At 32.5% G+C, this 27,230-nt stretch overlaps 1 protein-coding gene, 2 non-coding genes and 1 pseudogene across 6 annotated transcripts; 1 reads left to right on the forward strand and 3 right to left on the reverse strand.

The window, feature by feature from the left end:
• Nucleotides 1-1,458: 1,458 nt before the first annotated feature.
• Nucleotides 1,459-1,565, reverse strand: LOC112101253. Its single transcript, XR_002907380.1, has one exon. It is a non-coding gene; the product is annotated as a small nucleolar RNA R71 (small nucleolar RNA).
• A 6,312-nt stretch (nt 1,566-7,877) lies between these two features.
• Nucleotides 7,878-10,231, reverse strand: LOC18051951 (FBD-associated F-box protein At5g56370). Of its 4 annotated transcripts, XM_024191415.1 has the most exons (4): nt 10,193-10,231; nt 9,434-9,812; nt 8,492-8,638; nt 7,878-8,395 (listed from the first exon to the last, which is right to left on the reverse strand). In XM_024191415.1, exons 2-4 carry the CDS (start codon nt 9,806-9,808, stop codon nt 8,081-8,083), a joined length of 837 nt encoding a protein of 278 aa, XP_024047183.1. In that variant the 5' UTR covers nt 9,809-9,812; nt 10,193-10,231; the 3' UTR covers nt 7,878-8,080. The 4 variants fall into 4 exon arrangements, with proteins under 4 accessions (XP_024047183.1, XP_024047184.1, XP_024047181.1 ...); XM_024191416.1 differs by lacking the exons at nt 9,434-9,812; nt 10,193-10,231 and adding an exon at nt 8,823-8,965; XM_024191413.1 differs by lacking the exon at nt 7,878-8,395 and having other exon boundaries at nt 8,551-9,812.
• Nucleotides 10,232-10,837: 606 nt separating this feature from the next.
• Nucleotides 10,838-16,374, forward strand: LOC112100883 (annotated as a pseudogene).
• A 4,665-nt stretch (nt 16,375-21,039) lies between these two features.
• On the reverse strand, nt 21,040-21,143 carry LOC112101285. The gene has a single exon (XR_002907412.1). It is a non-coding gene; the product is annotated as a small nucleolar RNA R71 (small nucleolar RNA).
• Nucleotides 21,144-27,230: the final 6,087 nt, after the last annotated feature.

Below are 27,230 nucleotides of genomic sequence, written 5' to 3' on the forward strand. Positions count from 1 at the left end.
TGTCTAGCTAATTTTTCTTACACTGAGGTTAACGATGAAAACCCTATTTCAGTAGAATAATTATCTTTTATTTAACTAATTTCCCTATATATGTTTCTTTGATGATTCCCCTCTCCTATTTTCACATGATTAATTGGATGTTAATAAAATCTTTTCATCAATCCTATCATGCATTATTGATTGTTAGGATTAATATTCGATTAATTCTATGCTTGGATCTATAAAGTTTATACATAATTATCTTTGATTTTATGTCTTTCATTAAATTGTTTACATAGAGTGCTTAGGAAACTTTGACTCTTTGTTATTCAATATGTTTACATGAGATTCTTAGATGTCATATTATTAAGCAGAAAAAGAACCTACATTAGATTTAATTACTTGGGCTTAATTGTTATATCCATGAGATGACATAGATTGATTTCGAGTTGTCACTCTAAAATTGGGGATTAATTAATAATTAGATAATTACTAGTTGAATAGTGGTGGATTCCGAAACCTTGGTAATTTTTATCTCATTGAATTCTCCTTTATTTTAATTGCTTCCTTAGTTTAATTAGTTTAATTTCTCTTAAAACTCAATTTGATCAACTAGGTTAGAATTAATATTAATTTTAGATTTAAATAAGACTTTTCAATTTATAACAATCCCTGTGGGATCGACCTCGTTACCACTATTCTATTTCTAGATTCGTGCGCTTGCGAGTATATTAAAATTTTCACAACAAGTTTTTGGCACCGTTGCCGGGGATTGTGCCAGAAAGTCAGTTTAATCTAGGTTGATTTGATTCTTCCACTAGTTATAATTTAGGTTGTCTTTTATTTAAAAAAAAAATTCTTTGTCTTTAAATTCATTGTTTGGTTGTTTGATTTCTTTTATTTTTACATTTCGTTTATTCTCATTATTATTGGTTTATTTTATTGTATTATTATTTTTTCTTTCTTTCCTTGTCTAGTTAGTTTATGAGTGTTTGGGAACGTGATTCAACAAATCGTTTGGTTAAAAGAGAGTCAAAAATTGATAGTAGTCAAGCTAGTTCTTTAGAAGTGATGGATGACCCAAATAGACTATTGCCAATACTTCCACCAGTACAGGCAGAGAAAACCCTTAGAGAATATTTTTCACCACTTGCAGCCAACCAACCATCTTGTATTGTGTTGCCACAAACTACAGCAACACACTTTGAACTTAAGCCCTCTGTCATTCAACTTTTGCCATCCTTTCATGGGTTAGAGAGAGAGGATCCATATTTGCACATTAAGGAATTTCTTGACATATGCTCTACATTTCGTTTTCAAAATTTTAATGATGAGTCAATTAGGCTTCGTATGTTCCCTTTCTCATTAAAAGATAAAGCAAAAGCTTGGTTGAATTCACTTCCTGCTGGGTCTATTAGTACATGGGATGAATTGAGTAATAAGTTCCTCACCAAGTTTTTCCCTATGTCTAAAACAAATGCCCTTAGGAGAGAGATAAGTGATTTTTATCAAAGAGAGGGTGAGCAATTTTATGAGTGTTGGGAAAGATTAAATGATTTACTCCTTAAGTGCCCCCACCATGGTTTTGAGAAATGGAGACTAATACAATGCTTTTATAACGGTTTAACCATGTCAAATCGTCATATGGTAGAGTCTATGAATGGTGGGAGATTTTTGAACTTACATGAAGGGGCTGCATGGGATTTCTTTAATTCACTTTCTAAGAATTCTCAACAGTGGGATTTCTCAAATCAAAGAGAAAAATCATCTCAAGTTTCTAGAAAGGGGTTATATGAAGTTAAGGATGATTTTGATGTGAAATCCACTCTAGCTACACTTTCTAGGAAAGTAGATGCCTTAGCTCTGAACCAATCAATGAATCATCATCCTAGTGTAGCTAATGAGGTTTGTGCTCTTTGTTCTAACTTGTCTCATACAGCACAGAATTGTCCATCATTACCAGCCTATCAAGAGGCTTTTTCTGAGCAGGTACATGCCTTACAATCATATGAGAAAACCCCCAATAATCCATATTCACCCACATATAATCCTAATTGGAGGAATCACCCTAATTTTTCTTGGAAACAAAATCAACCTTTGTCAAACCAAGGAGGACAACAGTTGAACATGCCCAATCAACAATTTGTCCCTCCTAACCAAGTACATCCTCCTGCCCAACAACCTATGTCTCAATTTGTTGCACCCTAACAAAGAAAACCTTCTTTAGAGGATACACTGCAAAGTTTCATTCAGTCAACCCAACAAGCTTTTCAGTCAAACACTCAAGCTATTCTAAAACTTGAACATCAATTGGGTCAATTAGCAACTACTGTAGCTGAGAGAGAAAAAGGAAAATTCCCAAGTCAATCAATTCCCAATCCTAAAGGGGTGCATGAAGTTGGATCGAGTTCAAGCCATCAACATAAAGAAGCAAAATCTGTTATGACCTTGAGAAGAGGAAAATTATTTGACAACAAAGTAGAGGTTCAAACAAGGAAGACATCTGAGCCTACTTCTTCAGATCCAGTTCCATCACAAGACTCAGAGAAATATAGTCGACCCTAACCCACTCAAAACTGACTACCGTTGAGCAAACCTCATTAGCATAACCAAGAGCCTATGTTGGCGACTTAATTTATAAGTACAACCTGGAGCCTACGTGAATGACTTGGTTTATAACCTGAAGCTTATGTGAACGACTTGGTTTATAAATGCAACCTTAAATCTATATGAGCGACATGAAAATCTACCAATTTGATCTAAAAGTGAAGTAATTCAACCTGAAAACTCATTTATATGATTTGAGGATGTGTTAGCTTGACATGAAAAATTATTTGTCAGGACAACATGGCCTATATCTTAGGGAGGTTACGTACCACAACTTTTTAAACTACCTTCAATTGACAACCAACTGCAATTGCTCAAGAAAATGGGCTGAAACCAAGGAGGTAACCAACCACAACTAAGAGCCTATTTAAGCTGAAAAGAGTATCAGAGGTGGGGGATAGAAAAATTAACCAAAAAATTCTACAAGTTACCAATATTAAAGCCTTTCTACTTTTTATAAGATTTACAACGCCTCCACTAGAGAATTCCTAAATTTTAACTTATTTTCGATTCCTTTTTTTCATTTTTCTTTCATTATACGCAAAACATTTGATTTAAATATCAAAGGATCTACGCCAAAAACCCTATCGTCATGCCCTAACCGTGTTCTATGGTTGGAAGGTGCAGAAGGTTGCAATCAGATTAACGTTGGAGCTTGGATTCGTGTTATTATTCCCCAGAAAACAAATTCAACCGTAGAGGTTGTTTTTCGACATCAACAACTATAAATTCTACTAGGCAATATCCAACATCCATATATACCTTCCTTAAAAGAGAAATCATCTTCGATGTTAAGGTATTCAAGATTATCGGCTGAAATCACAAACTAGTGCCAGGAATACCCGAGAATACACCTTGACAAGGACAACCTAATGTTCAGCCTAAAGAGAGTTGGTACAATGATATTAGAGGTCACCAATCATAAAGTTCATAAAAACCTTCGAGAACAACTTCGATTGACAAATCTTCAAGTATAGGGCAACTATGAAACAACTTTTTCATTAAGTTTCTCTGTGGATATACATGCTACCATTTTAAGGGTGTGTTTAGTACATCGCACTGTACTGGTTTGTAATAGATTGTATCGTATTAGAATATATTAAATAATACACTAACCCATGTTTGGCGTTAAGTATAGAATGTATTTTAATATTTTATATTATGAGATTATATTAAATTATAATTTTTTTAAATTTAATAATAAAAAATAAATTGATCACCTGTAGCAACCATTGGCCGCCACTGACCACCACATACTGAAAATTTTTAAACATTGTTGTTTAGGTCATATTTAGTATCATTGAAATTCTCTTTTCGAATTCTACACAAAGATACAAAAATCACTGGAAACATAGCTCCCATTCACTGTAGATTTACAGTTAAATTTTTAAATTTTAAAAGTTTGACAAATTGAAACTTAAATTTTTGAAATTTAAAAGTTTGACAAATTGAAACGGGTCTTTATAAGCCACCCAAAATTGATTAATTTATACATACCCTCCCCTTGATTTTCTGCACCAAACATGATTTTGAAAATTTTGTACAACCCATACCCCCTGAAAGCCGCGCGCCAAACATGCACTAACAAGCTAGCCAAATTCTTGAGGTGTCCCATTTTTACTTTATGATAAATTTGAGGCCAATTAAGCCCTCATTCGATATCTTATGTCCAAAAGGATCATTCTGATTCATCTATAATTTTATTTTATACAAATAATAATTGAAATAATGCTAATTTCATTCTCTAAATCATTAAGATGGGTGTTGTAATACTTTTCGGAGCAGCTAATGAAATAACTTATCAAAACGTTTCATGAAATTTTTATAATATTGATTGTATCCATAACTTTTTAGTAAATACTTACTTTTCTAAAATTCTCTATTATTTATTTGAAAACAAAAGAGTATGATGATGAAGAAGGAAAAGTGTAATCAACATATTCATGCCAACTAGTCAATTTTTCAGGTGCTATTATTTTAGTTATGCTATTTTAAATTATTATTCTTCTTCTTTTTGTAAATTTAATTTATTTTTATTTTTTGTATTGACCCATGGCTTGTATAATTTAGAAAAATAATTTGAATGATTTTATGTTGCATATAAAAGAGGATAATGTTAATGTCAATAACCTTTCGGCTATAATTCAGATGATTCAGGAGCTCATGAGGAGGGATTGGAGTCTTCAAATTAATCACATCTACCGCGAAGCCAATTTGGCGGTCGATTTCCTTGCTACGTATGTTTTGCGTTTGCCTGTTGGAGTGCATTTTTTTTAATTCTGTCCCTTTAGGATTGAATTCTATTTTGTATTCGAATATGTATGGGGTGGCACACCCCCGTTTTGTGTCCCTCTAACTCTTCTTCTTTAGAGCCCTCTTTTTACAAAAAAAAAAAAGAAAAAAAAGAATTGACGCTGTTGAATATAAAAAGGCCTAAAAAGTTGGCCTAAGGTCCAAAAATCCCTCAAAACCGACCGTGGATTGCACTGTGAAAAACTAAAGTTGCCATAAAAAGCATACAAATACACGACACATCTAGTTTCACAAGGACTGCAAATGGACAGGTATTATTTATTACTTTTTTTAAGAAATTCAAATAGTTATTATTACTCTTTTGCAAGAAATTCATTGAGAGAAATTTATATAAGAGTTATGTAAAAAATATGGGGTAAATCCTCAAATTATTAAGGTTATAAGGGAAAAACATAACACACTTTATGTTGATTTTTGTCTTTGAAGGCTAATACTTCGTATTATGCAATATATCAATAATTTTATTTATTTATTTTTGCAATTATGCAACATATCAAATAACTTTATTCATTTTGAGCCCACAGCTGCAAGGCCCTTTGTATCTTGCCCATGCCCCATGATATCAATTGAATCTGTATTTGTCTATGAATGATCCCAATAATTTCTAATGACAAAATAATGATCAGAACCATGATGAATGCAAAAGTTGCAGCAATGTTCTTCTAGTGACAATTTAATGATCAAATATATTGACAAGCTAAGGTTGCTAAACCATTTCATAAGTACTATTGCATGATTAGATTTATCATTCAAGATTACGAGCTGTAGTCACAAACTTGTACGTGATCAGAAGAAACAAATGGAATTTAAAATACAGGTTTAGGGACACCGTAATGCTTTTAGCCTTTAAACTTTTACAAAATATGAGAAGACTAAATTGTTCTTTGATTTAGCTTTTTCATATACTTTACTAAAATTTTATAACTCAATTTTTGTAATATTATATATAATGCAGGTAAGTGTACGAGCACAACAGCAGCAAATCAAAAGATCAAATCTTAATAAAAGACAAAAAAAAATGATAATAAACTCCCACAATTATATGAAGAGACTTGAAATTTCTGTTGGAGAAAAATCAGTTTTTTTAAAATAAAAAAAATTTCAAAATCGATCTCATATAATATATAAGAATTCGTAATCTAGAAAATCATACATTGACAATTCAAGAAGATGAACAATTGAAAATAATCCAGGCTCCCAGATCACGATCCGTCACCACCACGCTTGTTAGATCACGATCTGTCACCAATAATCTTCTAGGTTATGACTCAGGTTTGATCTGCACTTAACGTGTGGGCGCCTTTATCACCACTAAAAGCAACTAGCAGGAGAAAAATTTTCTCTCAAAATTAAAGAGAAAAAATATTTTTCTCTGATCTGTATAATGTGACCTCTTTTCTTTTTGGGAGAAAATAAGCTCTTTTATATCTCTATCGTAGTGGAAACCTCAGGCTCCATATTTTAATATTTTTAATTCTATTAAATCAAATTTGATTTAAATTAAAAATAATAAAATCAAAAGTAATGCTACTTTTTTTTGTCATAAGAGCACACCTTGTAAAATAACATAAGGCCCCGTAGATACAAGCACATTATATGGAGTCTCACACTAAATAATATATTTAGTCTTTTAACCCAAATAACTAGTTATCTTACTTATTAATCTAGTAGCGACGTTAATTAAATGAGTTAACCCGGGGATCATATTAGTACATACAATAGTAGCTACAATAATTAGGCATGTAATTAAACTAGCCCAATTATTTAATTCCAAATCTACTCCACTAAAAGATTGGAATTGACCTCCATAATTGTATACTATCTAGGATAGTGTACTCGAATAATAATTCAACCCATGCCATGTTGATTTTTTTACTGCATAATTCTTTATACCACATCGTTAATTAAATCGATTTCTCAACTGTCGAATCGATTTAATTACGTATTGTTCCTTGATATTTGCTGGTTTTCTCTAATAATCATTTTCAACATACTAATTATGTTGACACACTCTGTCTAGAGTATTCTATGATCAAGTCACACAAACCCATCAAGAGATGTGTTGTACAAATTCTATATTGTTAATCTATAATCTCACTGCTTATAATTGCTTCCACCAAGATACCGGGTAATCTTGACTACAAATGTATGTCGCGCCCATTGGTAACTCAAATGAAATGACAATCACAAATATGAAACTATAATTAACTCAAGATTAAGATTGCAATAAAATCAATGCCTATTAGATTTAATAAGTCTGACAGTCATTTCAAGGTTAATTAAATCTCATATGTGATCCAGCTTAATGTAGTTAAATTACATCAGTAAATTCATACATGATTAAGACAAATCAGTCAATAAATTTACTACAGTCTAAACATAAATAGAGCGCCCAACTCTATTTATCAACTGCGAACTTAATTTATTTAATTATAAGATAACTTGTATTTATGTCTTCTGTGAATCTATATGATGATCACATAAATACATATAATATGATTAAATTGATCTTATTCAAAATATTTATGTAATTAAAAAATCTCAAATATTTTATTAATCAGAAAATAAATTAATATGCTTTAAAAGAGCACATAATCCCAACACCTTCCACCTTAAGATTAAGGAGAGAAGGTGCCGATCAACTCAAATTTTACTCATCAAAATTTCATGTTAACTTGAAAATAATTGTCCATAATGATCATTTTCCTCATCTTAACATACTAATAATGAAGAATTTATCAAACAATGTATATTTCAACATTCAATTACCTTTCTTTCGGCATCGACGAATGAAATTATTGATTATTCCACAAGCAATACCGATATCAACGCTTATGTGCTGTTGGTCTTAAAATCCCGCCAAATATAAGGAGTGTACGAATGTATGTATATGTGTCTGTGTGTATATAATGCATAATGTAAAGAATCCTGAAAAATAGTTAGAATTGAGTACGAATGCTATATCAGCAGTGCCATGACTTACATTCATATATGATTTTCTCAGCAAAACATGTGTTCACAAAATACATTCAATCTTCCGCTACACCGAATTGGGTCTGTTAGCAAAATAACAAAATAACATTTTTTTTTTTTTTGGCGGAATCAAAAATCTAAAAACTTTCAGGTAGGTCGCCTTCCCATGATTCATTTATCACCATCATCAGAGAGAACAATCCCTTGATTAGAAATCAATTTCGCAGGTCATGGAACCCCTTGGTAGCATAAGAATTTCATTCTTCAGATGTTCCTTGGATCGAGAACGAAACCCAATTGAAAACTTCTTTAACACTACGCCATATTTCAAGAAATATCTTATCGCTTCCAATTCATCATCTTTCCCAGATGTGTCTTTGATTTGAATCTCTTCAAGATGTGATGACAAACAACTTGGCAATGTCTTCGGTTCAATCCAAATGGAAGCTTCGGGATTATACTCTTCCAGATCGCAGCTGGCATTTAAGTCATCCATAATTCTATCACAGAATCTACGTCGTTCCTGATGACAAATAAATAATCAAACATTTAGGAAGCAAGACCATTTGGTAAAATAAATAGACGCGCGCGTACACAAGCACACATATATATAACTCACCTTCTTCAAGATAAGGACTTTCAGATTTGGCGAGCTACTGAGAAAGTGTGGCAGCAGTTTCCAGCCAAAGCTAGGCTCAATGTTCAATTCCAGATGGATCAAATTAGGAAATGTAGGGAAATCACCACTACAAGCAAAGCTTAGAGCCTTCAAAGAAAGTTATGATATCAGTTAAAAAAGAATTATACAAAGCCGATGTAAAATGAAATATTTCTATCAAGGAACGCGTAACTAATCCTCATAAACATAGATACAAGAACTATATGGCATGCAAGAAATAAGGTAGCACGAAGAACAATATCTGAAAAGGATGTTAAGGTTGTTGAATTACCGCCATCATTTCAGCAGACATTGACAGGAAACTCCCACAGCTGGTTCCTTTCACAAGTTCCATAGCACAATTAGCCTAATCCTTTGACACTACACGATGCAATGAACAATGGCCAACATCCAAATATGTGTTCCTTAAAAGGGAGCTTCATTCACCACAAAGCATCCCAAGGAACGATCTTTGATTTTAAGGTATTGTAGATTAGGTGCAGTAATGACAAACTTGCACCCGGAAACATACCCACAGTTATCTGAATACAGCCTAATGGTTAACCTTAAAAGAGTTGGCACAAAGATATTAAAAGTCAGCCTATCATTAATATTCTCTTCATACTCAATGTCTCCTTCAATTGACAAATCCTCAAGGAGAGGGCAATTACAGTTACTGAACAACTTTTGCAATAGGTCACCACATGGAATTTGAACCGTGAGACACAGGATTTTCAAACTAGGGAAGCATACCAATGTGTCAGGAATATCAAGAAGAACAAAAGTCCGCATGGTCAACTGTGTTAGTGTTTTGCAAGTTAAAATGCGCTGAGGCAACCTAAGATGCATGCCATTCTTGTAATAAGGATGTTGAATATATACATAGAGTTCAAGATCACGAACATTATGTTCAATTGCAAAGCGTATCCATGCATTGACTCGAGATAATTCGTATCTAGTTCGAAGTGAATCGCAACTTAGACTAAAAACTTGAATAGCCTTCGATTGGAAACGAGCAAGCACTTGATCAACAAAAATCATAAAGGAAGTTTTAGAAGAGTTCTCATCACCAACAAATGACTGCCTGAAGTTCCTGTCATTGAAGTAAAGATTATGAATTGAGGTCCAGAGGTCGTTCCATCTTGATGATAAAATTGTGGTCCGAATAGCATCTTCAGTAGGGAGACGAGAAAGAATGTTGCAAAGTAGCTCATCTGGCAGTCTGCTAATGAAGTCTTGTTGTCTGTTGTTTCTTCGATTAAGACTTTCGAGATCCATCAATCTTTCCCGGAAAAAAAAAAAAGGCAAAGCCACTGCAGATTAAGTTATATTTTAAGGTACGTTATAAAAACAATTGTGAACTTTAATTCTTAGCTTCTTTAGATTTGTTAAGTAGAAAACCTAATTATGACCATCAAGTATGATTTCAGAAATTTCAATAATATGGAACTCATTGAATCATGAAACCTCAATAACAGCTAATAAATTAAAAAAAAAAACCATAAGAACTAATTAAAGTACCTCTTAATTAGTTCTCTCCAATAAGCAAAACACAGAGCAATTATAAAGAAATATTTCTGAAGAAGCTGAAGATTCAAGAAAAATGATTTAAAAAAAGAAGAAAAAAGAAGATAAAAACAGAGAGGGAAAAGAGAAGCGTACCAGAGACAATGAAGCTACCGTATTGTTGGTAGATAGAAGGTAATAAATCTTTATTTACTGCTTTGTTGTCACAGGATAGTCAAAAGTGGGTGGGGAAAGTCTATACCATTCACATGGTAGTACTCATTTCATTACAAAGGCGCTAAAGAAGAGTCTTTAATAGTCGATCTGCCAAAGTGTTAATAAATGGAGAGACTGAGAGGAACTCATATCAGCTTTGTGGTGCTGTGGTTCATTTATCATTATTTACACTTGGAAACCAATACCATTTCCCACATCTGTATATTTTTGTACATTTATGTATCTATATATGTATATATACATATATGATATTATTATGATTGACAGCCCACCAACCCCAGGCAGGTGGGTTCATAGACTTTCAAAAGAACTGCATTGCTCATAAAATTATTAAGAAAACTAGATAGTAGAATTCTTTCTAATTATTCCGTAAGCCTTTGTTGCGATGACGTTATTATATATAATATAAAGAAATATACTTCAATTGCACATCAGATATAGTAGAAGTAAATGGGGAGAGAGGTCATTGTTGTTGTTGGTGACGCTCGGTAAACGCAAGCAGAAAGCAAGTTTTCGAGTGCATGGCTTGGAGTACGTGGAGTATTTTTTGCACCTGTTTTAATGATGTGGATGGTCATACTGGCTTGTGGCCGTGACCGTGACGATAGAGGCTCAAGCTGCAAGAAATGTCAGGGCGATAATGAGAAGACAGAGGCGGCGGAAGTACTACCGGTGCTTACGGTGGTGGTTGTAGTAAGTAGCGGCTCCACCTCTACGTAATTTAGAAGGTTGTATAGAGCCTTGCTTTACATGAAGGCCCCGTGAAATTATTATTTTGTATATAAAAGGAAAAAATAAATTTAAAAGTCATTATTATGCATTTAATTTATTATTATTATTATTTAATTATCTTTTCCTAAATAAATTATCAAATTTCTATAAAGTTTATTTAATGTAGTACTTAGTAATTTTAATTCCTACAAAACCGATAAATTAATAGTTTCAATCCTACAAATTCTCTATTTCATTGTTAGAATTAATAAGTTATAATTAAAAGTTTTATATTCATTTTAAACCTCTATAAAAGTCCCACATTTTATTACTTATCCATTAAATTTTTCCTTCAACAATCAAGACACAATATGTTCTTGGTGTTTGAGAGAAAGAAAGAGAGAGTGGGAAAAAAATCATGCTTTCTCTACTCTCCACTCAAGAAGAAAAAGAAAAAATCTAATAGTTTTTTCTATTCTTTATGACTATTGGTCATTACTCAAATCCTCAAACAATTGATATAAAGATAAAGTTAATTTATAATTTCATCTTAAATTTCAGATTTTATCTTTCAATTATTTTCTTAGTTAGTTGTGTTATTTATTTGTTTTTAATATATTCTTTTATTCATCTACTATTTCTTTTGTGTTCTTGTTTTATCTATTTTGAAATAAAACTATATCGAAAAACTTTAGAAAATAAAAGAATAGAAAAATTAGTTTAATCTAGGAAAGGAGTAGTAAAAAAGATGTAATTTGAGTCAAAAAACAATAAGTGAAAATGTTATACTTGAATTAAAATTTCATGGATTAGTAATAGTATAATAGAATTTTATTTAATAATTTTACATTTTAGAGTGTTTAAAAAATTAATTTCCAATAAATAAAATATAACTAATATATATATATTCCTAAATTTTAAGAAGAACTAATTAAAACCATTTGCCTAAGGCCCCAAATATGGTTGAGCCGGCCCTGGTTGTAGTGGAGGATGTGGTGGCGGTGGAGGTTAATGAAGATGGAATTAACAAAAGTTATTAATTAATTATGAGAAAATTAAATAATTAATTGAGTTATCACATTGTAGCACAAGTATAGCATGTACTCGTTTTCTTCCTCATCTAATTTTGTAATTAAATTTCGACGAAAGATCTATTATCTAGTGTGTACTCATTTTCTTCAGCATCTAATTTTGTGATTAAATTTTGATCTTAAATGTATTATTTTGTGAGTAATGATTGTGATCACAACAGTTGAGTTACAATTTGAGTCTAAATTATTATGTATCACTTATTTAAAGAATAATAAATTTTATAACTCCTAAAATTAATCCACCACCCATTTGGTTAATATTATTATATCAATTAGAACTCAATTGTTGGTACGTGACGTCACTCTTTATTTAAGATGCATGCATGCATATGTAATTTGAAAAGGTCATGCCTTTAGTAATATATTTATCTCAATTAAACGCGAAAACACAAACTTTAAAAATTTTGGCTGTCATATTGATTTGTTAACTAAGAAAGGAAAAAAAAAGTATAATTACCTCTAACATTGTTGTAGGTAGATTTTCACTATAAAAATAAGGAATTTAGGATTCTGTTTTAATGTGTTTCAACTAGTCGGAGGGGATAGAAAAAGGGATCAATTACGAAAAAATACAAATCAAGGAAGAAGTTGAGTTAAGAATTTTTTATTTTTATTTTTGTTCCCTTAGACATCATTCAGCCCACTGTGGCTTGGGTGGCTGAGGCCGTTCCAACTGATGACTACTGAGGAGTCAAGTCCTTACTGGAGAAAATAAATATTAGAAATTAAAGAGAAAATTAATTAAATTTTTAATTAGTCTCCACTCTCCATTAAATTTATGAAAATAACTCCCATAAATTCATAAAATTTTAATTTTAAAAATTGTAAAGGCTCAAAGTAACTTATAAGGGTAGTTTTACTATATCTTATTTAATTTAGTCACATTAATTCTATTAAAATAACCTCCATAAACTCATAAGCTTTTAAATATTCAGTTTTAATATTTTATCTTTATGTAATTTAGCCTCCAATAAATCATTTTTCTGAATCCACTAATTCATTGTACTCACCCCAAATTTATAAAAAATTTAAAATGGCTTTTTATAAATGGGTGAAGTGCAAATACATGTAAAATAATTAATATCTCGCCCCTATAATATTTTAAGAATACATTATATATGTGACAATTTAGTCCATTAGATGAACATATGAGGATTTCCTCAAAGACAGATTGGTATAGAGCCAATCATATATGACTTCCGAGTTATGAAAGAATATATAGTTGGTTTTCCATATATGATTGAATTGGTATAAGATGCAATTGTATTATATTTTCATACATTTTAAGAATTAATAAAATTTATTTTATTTTCATTGTAATTTTTTAGGTAAATGCTTATTTAGTTCATATATTTTTCACTTGAATGCATGTTTAGTAGGGTGGGCAAAAAGTCTAGGCAAGCCTGACCTACACCCACAAGCTTTGGCCCGCCCCTCCACATGAAGGATTGAACAAGGGTTTAAAATGAAAAAGCCTAAGCAAAGCTTTTGAAAAAATAAATTTATAATTTAGAATAATAAATTAAAATTTAAACAAATAGAAAAATTAAAAAAAAACTTAAATCCCTTTTTCATAAATCAATAATGATTCAAAAAACCTAAAATTATAGTATTAAACTTTCTCTTAAGCGTTTATTAATTAAAAGAGTACTTGAATTAAAGAATTCACTATTAAAAAAAATTAAATTTCTAAGCTTTTATTAGCTTCATTTTCTTTATTTATCATTTTATTTTGATAAATCCATTTTCTTTAATTGATTATAACAATTTGTTGATTATTGACTCATTTCAAATTCGCTACAAAAAAATAAATAAAAATAAAAAACTAAGTGAAAGCTCAGGCCCATCCCGAGCCCCTTCCAGGCCTACAATGGACCCGACCCTTATTTTTTCCCTGCCCAAACCTTTTTGCCATCCCTACTAGTCCTTATATTTAAAAAATGCCTCAAAGCATCATTGTATTTAAATATATTACATTCTTACCCATACTTATTCTTTACTTTTACAATAATACCTTACAACAATATTCTTGACACTAATTAATTTATCTATAAAATGTTAATTAGCAAATTAACCAATAATTATTTATTAGTAAATTAACCAAAAAATATTAGTATGTAAAAACTACTATTTTTTGCATCCTTGCAATAATCTTGTTGATAATTATTTATAAGTAAATTAATATAAGCCAACCTAAAGTAACTTTTAATATCCTTGCAACAATCTTACTAATAATTATTTATAAAAATTTAATTTACCATATTAATACTAAAGGTAAAACAATAACATAAATTTTTTAACTAATTTTTATTTTACTTTTAACTTTCATTTGATAAATTAACATTATTTCTTTTCATTAATATTGCCAAGAATATTATTGTAGGGTATTATTGTAGAAAAAAAAAAGTAAGAGTATGAGTGTAACATGTTTAATAGCAGGGGTTATGGTGTTTTTTTTTATTAAAAAAAACAAGAACTTAAATAAAAATATAGGTGCTAAACATATATTTCCTTTTTTTTTACATATTCATAATTTTTTAAGTTGAACTTCAAATTTGCACTAAGAATTAGCTCCCCACCAAAAATTCAAACTTATGATACATTTTGGTCTTTGCCATACTCTAAGGCCATGTTTAACTGACAAGAGGAAATGAGGTGAATTTAAAATCCTCATTAATTTCTTTCATTTGGTTAGAAAAAGGTGATCGGAAATTAACTTCTATAGAAATTCAATAGCTGTTGTGTTAAAGAATTCAGATTATTCTTTAAGAAGGTAAAATTTCTTATTCCAGGACTTAAAAATATGCAAATTGCATTTATAACCTTATAACATTTTAAAATTTCCCATTTACCCTTACTTAAAATTTAAAAAAATGAAACCCTAATATTTTTTTATCTCACGGTTTCTCTCTAACCAGCAGCCCACCTCTTCGATTTTCATGCCATTTTCATGGCCACTGCCATTGATTCATCTTAAAATAAGCCATTGTCGTCAATTCATCTTGTAAAATAAATAAAATTGTGTTTGTAGAGAAGGCAGACAAGAAAATTGTGACTCCAGAGAAGGTAGTGTAGGATGCCCATATTCAAGTATTTTTTTTATATTACTTTGAATTACTAACGTCTAGGTCTGTTTTTGTTGGTTAGATGTAGTATTATGTATTCTTTATTTACTAAGATGTTGAGTGTTGGCAACTTGTATAGTTAGAAACTTTTGTTAAAAGAGTTTTTACTTTTCTTATTTGAATAGAGTGTCTTATTTAATTAATGTGGGTTGTTTTACAACTATGGTTGATGTTGAAAACGGAGATAATGAGAGTAATAGAATGACTCTGAGAGTATGTTGATCTTGATACTGTGGTGATATGATTTTTTATTAGATCTAAAAAATTGAGATTTTAATTTACAGTTACTCATCTTTTGTATGTTCCATTGTTGTAATCATTAGATGTAAAGTGAAAAAAAAAATTTGCATGTGAATCTACATATTTGTTATTAAACGTTGTAATTGAAAAATGACTATCTATTGTGTGCATGAGTTAAAAAGGAAGAAAGGATTTGAATTGCTTATCCTTATGCACAAATATGTCGACTCTGAAGTAAAAGAGGAGTGTATGGAAATGCACCTTAGATTGGATATTGGTAAAAATGAATTATTCTGATTTTTAACTTAATTATTATTTGTTGTAGATTGTCATCACAAGTTTGATGTATTTAAATAATTGCAAAGTCATAAAAAATCAGTAAATTTCAAGCATAAAGCATTCCCATTTTATGAAGATTCATGTTTGATTTATGGTAAAGATCATGCAACTAAAAAAATGTAGAGACTGTTGCAGATGCTATCAAGAAAATTGAGAAGGTAGGAGTGAGCAAAGAAGATGAAGGAAAGAATTTAAATTTTGGGGGTGTGCAAGATGATATGGATGATAGTATGTCTATTTCACATGCTCCAAAAAAGCGTCCAACAACTTCAAATAGCTCATTAAGAAAACGGAGAAGAACTAAAGATTTAGAAGAGAGTGGAGAGTCATTTAAAGAGTTAACAACTCTTTTTGTCACAGAAATGAAAGAAACTTCTAGTCACTTGAGTCGAGATCTAGGGCAAGAAATCAATGACAAATAAGTAGGATTGAGTGATGAGTTGAAGAAGATTGGTATTCTTACAACGGTAGAACGCCTTAAAGCGACCACGTTAATTGTTCTTGATAATGCCGCACTCAATGTTTTTCTTATAGTCTTTATGATGAGGAGCAAGAAGCGTGGGTTAAACTTTTCCTTAGTGGTGAATTTAAATAATTTTAGGCTTCTTATTATTTTGATAATTTATATTAGATATATTATTGTTTTGATGCACTTCATTTTAGATTTACTGTTGTTGTAATGCACTCATTTTAAACTTACTTTTGTTTATAGAACTTATAACTCATTTTAGACTTATTATTGTTTTGATATTCTCATTTTCTGCATATTGTTATTTTGATTTTTTTTATTATCAAAATTTAGAAGCATTTAAATTTTACAAGGCTATGTTCTACAATACCCACCCTTGATCCTTGCTATTAATAAGTATAAAAAATCATGAATCTTTTTAGGACATTCTAACATTGAAAAAATGCTTATAAGTTGACAAAAGTTTAGTATTGACATTAAATTATATTTAATTACTAATATTAATAGTTTAATAATTAAAGTAAAGGGCAAATTTGTCCAAAAATAAAATGGTAATTTCTCTCCCCATGGAATTTTATGTTAAACCAAATAATGAAATTTAATTTCCCTATTCCCTTCATTTCTTTCCTTCTCCCTTCCCTTTCATTTCCCTCATCTCATCTCTTTCCCTTTCTTCAAACCAAACATCACCTAAACTCCTAGTCTCGCCATTGTATATAAATAGCTTTTTAAGATGAAATGTGGTCACTCCACTGGTGGTAAATATAAAAAAAATCAAATTTGTTGAGGAGATCATGAAGCTAATTTTTGGCATGATTAACATTTTGGTGCCGTATAAGTCATTCTTGATAAATTTGAGGTACCAATTCCACTATTTGACGGATTTGGTTAGCTTAACGTCATAAAGAATATACGATCATGTTTAGATATAAGAAATAATATCTTTGGGGAGCATTGCACCTTGTTTTGATACTGGGAAGAATGTCTTTAGTACTTTTAAAGCGTTGCACCTTATTAATTGAGACTCTTAAACACTTGCATAGACGGTTATGAAAAGATATTATTAAATGATAAATATAGAAAGTACAAATAAATTGTGTAAGTCCCAACCATATTTTTATTTCAACTAATGATAACATGTCACATCAGTTTGCATAATATTATAAGTGAGTGGCCAGTATCATCATTACTCAATTAAATAATTATAGAGCCTCTGGGACTTATATAAACTAATGTGGTGTGTGTGTATGTGTGTGTGTAGTTTATTAAAATATAAAAATACAATATCAAAGTTGTACACTAATTATTCATCACTGTAATGGACTTAGAAATTTATATTAAATGAGATTTAGTTCAAGAACTGTTAATTAAATTCAAAGGACACTTAGAAATTTATATTAAATGAGACTTAGTTCAAGAACTGTTAATTAAATTCAAAGGACCCAGTTCTTCCAACTATTTGTTCAAGCACATCAAAAACTCAAACTTTACTCTTTTCTTTTGACGTTAAAAAAATAAAACTAATAAATTATTTTTCTTAAATTGTAGGCTCATTATGTCGAGCGATTGACCATATCTATGAAAATATAATAATTAAGTTTTCTAGTTATGCCAGGCACGAAACTGAACGGGCCTAATGAAAAAGTAAATGGCATAAAAGCAAAATAGTCGATATCATAATTTGAATTTTGAACATTCATGTTCCATTATTGGACATGAAGGTGACCTCATCATTTTTGTGTGGTCATATTAACGCACGCTACGTGTGCATTTCACATATAATTTTTGTCAACAGTGCAAAACATTATCATATAATTTATAATGGTGAAATGGGGAATAAGAGATTGAGGAAATGGCGAGAGTGCATTAAGTGTTTATTAGTGTTGTTGATAGTTGAAAGAAACTAAGAAATATTGTTTGGCTTAAAAGAAAATTTCAAATGTAATTGTGAATTCTAGAAGTTTCAGTCATTCTTCAACCAGTTACATGTACATACTTATATATGCTTACATGTGAATAACAACTTGTAACTAATCTAAATTTATTAACTAACGAGCTAGCTATATTTTGTTACATATGTATGTGTGTGCAAATAGTAACTTTAACAAACTATGCTGAGCTGTCATCCTTCTTTAACAACCATTGCTGACTTGGCATCACTGAGCTACTTAAGCTTGCTTCTCTTAACTTTTGTAACTTCTGAATAATTAGCTACATTAACAGCCTTCTCAAACTCAAGGGACATCAGAGGATATTAAGTTTGTCTCTTAGATAACTGAAACGAATAAATGAGAGAATTTGGTCATAATGTCAACAATCTGCTCCTCACTTAGTATATAGTGAATACTCAACTCACCTGCAAGCACCTTGTTTCTGATAAAATGCACGTCAATCTCAATATAATTTGTCTTTGAGTGCTAAACTGGATTTTGAGCTAACTCTGTGCTATTGATATTATCATACAATTTTGTGCAGAACACTCCCTTCAGAAAATAATGATTGCAGCTGGCTTATTTCTGCACTTGCTGAGGCTAAAGACCGGTATTCACTATATCCACTTGACCTCGTAATGATTGATTGCATCTTGGATGACCAAGATATTATATTATTACCTAGGTAAATACAATTGGTGTTGAGTGTTAGAAAATGCATATTTATAAAGGAGAAAACCGTCATTTTACATTTCAAGTCTTACTAACAACCCTTACTTTTATGTATTTACGCTTCTTGTAATTTAATTATGTGTGTTTGATTTTAATTAACTATTTTATGTATTTTAGGGGCATCATGGTCATTTCATAATAAAAGAGAGATCAGACGGCAAAATGGACATCACTTTTGAACTCAGGACGGTCGAAAATCTTAGGAGGAGCATAAAATGAAAAATGATACTATTCACATGTACGGTACTATTCACGTGTACGGTAATGTCTACGGTACTGTTCATGACACTGTTCACATAGACGGATCGATGACGTGGCATTGACCGATGATGTGGCATTGACTGATGAGGTGTCACGATCCTGTTGGGCTAAAATTCTTATGTACTGTTGATGGTGATGTGGCAGCATATCAGTGGATGAAAAATCTCGCGTACGGTACATGCATCACACAGGATTATTTTCAACCAAACCGCGTCACTGTTCAACCCGGGTCAAACCGTGTTACTGTTCATCCGCGTGGTCAAACCGCGTACTGTTGACTGATAACGTGGCGCAATCCTGAGCGTCCAAACTGTTTTTAATCCGATGACCATGATTTACTCCATGTATCTATAAAAAGGGAGCTGCCCCCCTAATTTGATAGCTCTGAATCCATTTTTGGGATCCATTTTCTGTAATTCCTTCTTCATCTTGTATTTTATGCGTATTTTAATAAATTCCCATTTTGCCCCTAGTTCAATTATGAGTAGCTAATTTTCTATAATTCTTTCTTCATCTTCTAATTTTTGTGGATGATTTGACTTTTCGTCGACAAATAATAATGATCTTGTCTAGATACCGCCTTGGTTACACCAGCTCTCTAGTACAAGGTTATTATTATTTGGCACGATAAACCCTTAGCACCATATTGATTAGAGTGTGGTTCATGAGGTGTGGATTCCCCCCTCATGATTTAATTGGTATTAATAAGGAATATTTAGCCCATGGTGCATGTTGATACGGATCCAGATACTCAAGTACGTCATTTCAATATAATTCTCTTCAATTTATTTTCGTCATTTCAATTCCAATTTTAGAATTTATTCTCGCAATTTTAATTTAAGTTTTAGCATATTCTAAATTATTTCCACACAAATCCAATTACCCATTTACAAAATTAAATCTACACACAATTAAAATCCACCTCCTCGTGGGATCGACACTCGTCACCATTGATCTATACTACAATAGATTCGTGTGCTTGCGAGTTCAATAAAATTTGCACAACAAGTTTTTGGCGCCGTTGTCGGGGAGGTAAGTTATTTTAATTCGTAAAATTAATTTTTGTGAATAATTTCTTTTATTTGTTTTCTTGTATTTTTTTATTATTAAAAAAAGAAAAAGAAAAAAAAGTGAATCTACATTTAAAGGTTAGTATTTCTTTTCTTTTTCTCTTCTTTAAAATTCTGTAATTTAATTTTCAATTTATTTTTCTTTGTAAATTTTTTTTGTTTATCTTATTAATTTATTTTTAGTTAATTTATTTCACGTATTTATTTTTGTGTATTTTTATAGTAAGGTTGTAATAGCGCAATAAGGTTAGTATCGTAATTTCTCCATCTTCTTTATTTTTATTTATTTTGTTCCCATCTTTATTTTTTTTTATTTGTTTTGCATGCATTGTCGTAGGTCATTATTACCTAATCTTGAACCTATAGACCTTGAACTTGAGAAAACACTTCGCACATACAAACAAGTTAAAAATAAAATGGATTTGCAGCCACAGGAGAGGCTATTTAAGGACTATTTTAGTCCTTTAGCTAATTTGAGAACATAATGTATAAGATACTCAAATGTAGCTGCTAGGAGCTTTGAACTAAAATCTAGTGTGCTAAATTGTCTCCCCACATTCTATGGCTTAGAAAATGAGGACCCATATAATCATCTGAATGATTTTCATGTTATTTGTCAAACATTTAAATATGAGAATTTTTCAGACGATGATGTTAAATTCAGATTATTCCCAATTTCTTTAAAGGATAGAGCTCGTTCATGGTTAAATACTTTGCCTGCTAATAGCATTACATCATGGGAACAAATGGTAACTAAATTTTTGAATAAATATTTCCCAGTGCATAAAACCAATGCTATTCGCAGGGAAATTTTAGAGTTTACACAGAGAGAAGACGAGCAATTTTTTGAAACATGGGAACGATTCAATGGGCTACTTTTGAAGTGTCCACATCATGGGTACGAGAAATGGCACCAATGCCAATACTTTTTGGAGGGATTATTGCCGAATGTGCAAGAATGGCTAATGGCAACAAGTGGAGGAGAGCTAATGTCAAAAAGTGCATCAGAGATCTGGGAATTCTTCCAGCGACAAGCGGATAATTCCCAACAACGGAGTCGGTCACTCAGAAATACTAGAAGAATTAAGGGAGTAAATGAGGTTCAAATTGGCGAGTTAACTTCGGGAATCAAAGAAGTCAAGGACATGGTTGAAGGTCTTGCTTGACAAATAGCATCGTTATCGACTGCTAAATCAACAGAGCCACATGACCATGACTCATACTCAGATCAAGCCAATGCCATATGTGTAATGAGAAAACCATCAAATTACAACCCATACTTCAACACATATAATCCTGGATGGAGAGACCACCCCAATTTTTCATGGTCTCAAGGATTCCAACAGAATGGACCAGCAGCTCTAGCTCCACCAATGCAACAAATTTCTCAAATTCCTCAAGCTTCTAAACCCCCATTTAGACCATACAATCAGAACTAGAACTACACTCAGCCCAGACCATGGGAGGATTCATTCCAGAATCTTAAGAATCTTACTCACTCCACGATTGAGCAACAGAATCGCACCATTGATGGACTACGAAATGAGTTAAGAGTAGGCTTCAACTCGCAAGTTCAATCAGTTTCAAGCCTCGAGAAGATGGTGGGACAACTTGCTTCTTCAGTTCAGACCTTGGCAATGACTGTTGAGAAAGGTAAGTTTCCAAGTCAACCAGTGCCTAATCCTAAAGGAGTACATGAAGCAAGTACCAGTTCACCACAGCAGCATGGAGAGGTCAAGCAGTCATGACTTTGCGAAAAGGAAAAGAAGTCGACAACAAAGTGGAGATGCCGGTGACAAAAGAAAATCAAATTGTACCTGTAAATGTTGACGACTCACCATCGGAGGAAAAAGAAGAAACCAACCCACGAGAATATGTTCCCAAAGCTCCATTTCCTCAAAGGTTAGCTAAAGGAAAGAAAGGAAAATCCACAAGTGAGATTCTTGAAATCTTCAAACAGGTAAGTGTTAACATCCATTTACTTGATGCTATTAAACAAATTCCATCTTATGCCAAGATTCTTAAAGACCTTTGTACTAAAAAGAGAAATATGCATGTTCAAAATAAGGCATTTTTAACAGAAAACATTAGTTCTATACTCCAATATAAAATTCCTTTAAAATGCAAAGACCCAGGCTCCCCCACTATCTCATGTAGTATAGGGAACCACACAATTGAGAATGCGTTGTTGGATTTAGGAGCTAGTGTAAATCTGTTACCTTATTCAGTATTTGTGAAACTTGGATTTGGAGAATTACACCCAACTCCAGTGGTGTTACAACTTGCAGATTGGTCCACGAAAATACCTCGTGGTATTGTGGAGGACGTGTTTATCCAAGTAGACAAGTTTTATTTTCCTGTTGATTTCATTGTAATTGACACTCAACCAATACAAGATTCAAGGAAGCACATCCCCATTATTCTAGACCGACCTTTCTTGGCAACTGCGGATGCTCACATTCAATGCAGGACTGAAAATATGCAGTTATCCTTTGGCAACATGACTATGGAGCTAAACATTTTCAACATTACCAAACAACCTCACAACGCAGATGATGGAATTGTTGATGTGGATTTCATAGAAACAATAGTTGATAATACTTTTATTTCAAACCTTAGTGATTATCCTTTACAAACATGTTTAACTCACTTTGGTTTGGATTTTGATATTGACAGATTGGTCGATGAGGTTGACAAAGCCAAAGTGGATCTCATTTCTAATCTTCCTTCACCCAAAACAGTCAGAGAAGTAAGATCTTTCCTTGGGTATGCTGGTTTTTATAGACGTTTCATTAAAGATTTTAGCAAAGTTTCTAGACCCTTATGCAATCTACTTGCTAAGGATGTACCTTTTATCTTTAATGATTCATGTCTTGTGGCTTTTGAAAAATTTAAGCAATTGTTGACATCATCACCCATTATTCAGGCCCCAAACTGGAGCTTACCAGTTGATCGAATTCCCCATGTTATTTACTATGCTAGTATGACATTGAATGATGCACAGTTGAACTATTCAACTACTGAAAAAGAAATGCTAGCCGTAGTGTTTGCATTAGAGAAATTTCGATCTTATCTCATTGGTTGTAAAATAATTATATTCACAGATCATGCTGCTCTTAAATATCTTCTCACAAAGAAATATGCAAAAGTTAGACTAATTCGTTGGGTGTTACTTTTGCAGGAGTTTGACTTGGAATTCAAAGATAAGAAAGGCACAGAAAATGTTGTGGCGGACCACCTCTCTCGTCTCCATTTTAACACAATTACAGAATCATTACCATTGAATGAGTCATTTCTAGATGAACAATTAATGAATGTGGAAGTATTACCTTGGTATGCTGATATCGTTAATTATCTTGTTATAGGTCAACTTCCAGAGCATTGGACCAAGCAAGACAAGGCTAAATTCTTTACAGAAATAAAGAATTTCTTTTAGGATGACCCGTATTTATTCAAGTATTGTGCAAATCAAATTGTTAGACGATGTGTCCCAGAAAATGAAATTCAGAATATTCTTTCATTCTGTCATGAACAAGCTTGTGGAGACCATTTCAGTGCTAAGAAAACAGCAACTAAAGTTTTACAATGTGGTTTCTATTGGCCAACTATATTTCAAGATGCTTACACTTTATATTCTTCATGTGATAGGTGTCAACGAATGGGGAGCATTACACGAAGGAACATGATGCCACTAAATCTAATTTTAGTGGTTGAGATTTTTGACGTATGGGGTATCGACTTCATGGGACTCTTTCCCCCTTCTTTTGGCCATCAATACATATTGGTTGCTGTTGACTACGTATCGAAATGGGTAGAAGCAATTCCATGTAGAACCAATGATCACAAGGTGGTGATAGGATTTTTGAAAAGTAACATTGTTTCACGCTTTGGATTCCCTCGAGCGATAATCAGTTATGGTGGTGCCCACTTTTGTAACAAAGCATTCAAAGCTCTTTTGACAAAGTATTCAATCACTCACAAAGTGGCGACCCCATATCATCCACAAACCAGTGGCCAAGTTGAGATCTCCAATCGAGAAATAAAGCAGATATTAAAAAATACGGTGAAGCCGAACAGAAAAAATTGATCATTAAGACTTGATGATGCATTATGGGCATATAGAACGACTTTCAAGACCCCGATTGGGATGTCACCCTATAGGCTAGTGTATGGAAAAGCTTGCCACCTACCTGTGGAACTCGAGCATCGTGCATATTGGGCTATCAAGAAATTCAACTTTGACATGCAGCAAGCCAGCTCAGAAAGAAGATTACAGTTGGGAGAACTTGAAGAAATTCGCAATGATGCATACGAAAATGCCAAGATTTACAAGCAACGGATGAAAGTCTTCCACGACAAGCAAATTATGAGAAAATCTTTCACTCCAGGTCAGAAAGTGCTTTTATTCAATTCTTGCTTGCACCTATTCCCAAGTAAGTTACGCTCTCGATGGTCTGGTCCCTTTATTGTTCATACTATTTTTTCACATGGGGCAATTGAAATTAAGGACCCAAAGAACGGTGTTACGTTTAAAGTTAATGGTCAAAGATTAAAGCCATATCTAGAATATCAACCACATGGAGAAGACACCGAAATAAATTTGAGTGACCCACCAGATTTGAATTGATTTTCTTTTTCTTTTTCTTTTCGTTGATTTAATTTTTCTTTCTTCTTTTTATTATTCTTTTGCTAATTGAAATTATTTTTGCATAAGTGTGTTTATTTTACCATTAAGTTTTCTCTTATCATTGTTAATCATGAGTACCATACTTAGACCGTTCCTCCTGAACATTCTTAAACCACTTCAACGTGTCAAAACTCATCTCAAAAGGCAGATTCAATTTTGTAAAACACATCGTATTTGGACTTTGCAACCACCAGAGTTAGTATCCTATGTTGAGGGTTTAGAAAGCCAACTCAGAGACATTGAGAGAAGTGTTTACGACATTCAGTTGCAGCTTGAGATAAATTCAATAAGAGGACGATTTTAATTTTCTTTGTGTTTTAATTTATTTTTCTGTTTGTGTGCTTTAGTTTGTTATCCCGATGAAGTGGCAGATAACGGTACTCTGTGACAATCAAGTCGGTTACTTCAGTTCCCATAATAACTGATATTCTGAGGCGAAAGTATGGACAGAAACGAGATTCTAGCGAAGCTTCACAAGCGATTCCCTTCACTTCCTCAGAATGCCCTCCTTACAATCTATAAAGCCCGGTCCGAACGTATGCGATTGCTCATGAGGAATAACATACCTGCTGACATCCGTTGGTTAATCGAGGCTAAAGTACGATTGGCAAGTGAGTTACCTCCAAAATTTATTGCATACATGCCTGGTTATGGTAAATGAAATTATGCAAGAAAACGACGAGCTCGAAGAATTTTTGTTGCTTGTCATAAGTGTGCCAGAATGAGTTGCGATAAAAACTCATGTTCTTTAGGAATGGTGTCTGATAACAGGGAAGATAAGATTCAATTCATTAGGGATGGCTTAAATAAGGAGTCATTGAATGATATCCTTGTATCTCTTGAAACGCATCCAAGTGGATATGTGCAAGGAGCGATTCTCCAGTTATGACAATTATTCCAGAAAGAGCATGCACGATATAGTCTCGGGAATCTGACTATAAACGACCATGTTTGTCAGTTTATAAGAAAACTGGATGGGAAGCTTATCCTCGACCCATAGAGGGCGTTCAAGCCGTTTCTGGACGTAAAACCAAAGGAAGATGTGAGCCACAGTCGCAACTACCTGTAAATATCCTTTTACTTTACTGTTATTTTATTTCACTGCTGTTTTATTGTTTGTATTATTGTCTTTAATAATTTTATTACTGTTTCCTTTTTCCTTTTTACTGTTTCCTTTTTTACTCTCGAGCCATGTGCTTTACGCGTATTTGACACTAACACGTTACCTCATACACAGCTGTGATCCATTGTCACCAAGATTCTTAAATGTGATTTCTTTTTTGTTAAGCACTCACAAATTATTTTTGAGAAATATCACAATGGCAGCTACTCCCAATAGACAATTCAAGAACATTTGTGTGCTTTCTGGATTTCATTATGGCAAACATAAAGAGTTCGTTGAGGCAGCCATAGATCTTGGTCGAAGCATAGCAGTGAGAAAATTACACTTGGTATATGGAGGAGGTAATCGAGGGTTATCAAAAATTATCTCAGAAGCAGCTTTTGTCAGAGGAAGTCAAGTGTTAGGCATCATCCCAAGAGTCCTAAAACCTTTGGGCAGTTTGTCTGACTCATCGACTGGAGATGAGTTAGTCGTCTCATGTATGCAAGAAAGAATAACTGAAATGCTTAATCATGTTGATGCTTTTATTTTCCTTCCAGGAGATCTTGCAACACTAGAGGCACTTATCACACTAGCATCTTGGGCCCATCTGCACATTCACCAGAAACCCATCGGTTTGTTAAATGTCAATGACTTTTATGATGGCTTTATTGCATTTCTTAACCATGCAATAAAAAACTACTTCATTCCTTCCCATGCGAAAAAACTTTTTATTTGTGCTCACACTGCTAATGAGCTATTTGATCTGTTACAAGCTTATAAACCGGAGCCGGACCCATGGACCTTTGTGTTGGAGCGTCCAAATAATGATGGTAACAGTAGCCACAATAAGAAGTACAAATTAGATTTAACTCTCCGCCTGTAAATATTTTCTTTTGTGTTGCACCACCCAGCTGATGTCTTCTAAACTCTACTTCTTTCCTTTAAAACATTGAGGACAATGTTTCGTTCTGGTTGGGGGGAGGGAATAGTTGACAATTGTGGAATCTTGGTTAAGTTTTTACTATTTTTTTGTTGTAGAATCTAACTGTTGCTAACTTTTTGTGTTGAAGATGGCTGAATATGGAGTGTAGTGACTTTAGAAACGCATCTTCATCGTTTGAAAAAAAAAATTAAAAAAAAACAACAAAAAAAATGTTTTCTTTTTAAGTGTAACTTTTCTAATTAGTTTTTCTGCA

The sequence above is a fragment of the Citrus clementina genome, unplaced genomic scaffold, assembly GCF_000493195.1.
Source record: "Citrus clementina cultivar Clemenules unplaced genomic scaffold, Citrus_clementina_v1.0 scaffold_2, whole genome shotgun sequence".
Taxonomy (NCBI): domain Eukaryota; kingdom Viridiplantae; phylum Streptophyta; class Magnoliopsida; order Sapindales; family Rutaceae; genus Citrus; species Citrus x clementina.

Bases quoted from the DNA above. Each gene is read 5' to 3' on its own strand.
- LOC18051951 (XM_024191413.1), bottom strand. From the start codon at position 9,808: ATGGATCTCGAAAGTCTTAATCGAAGAAACAACAGACAACAAGACTTC.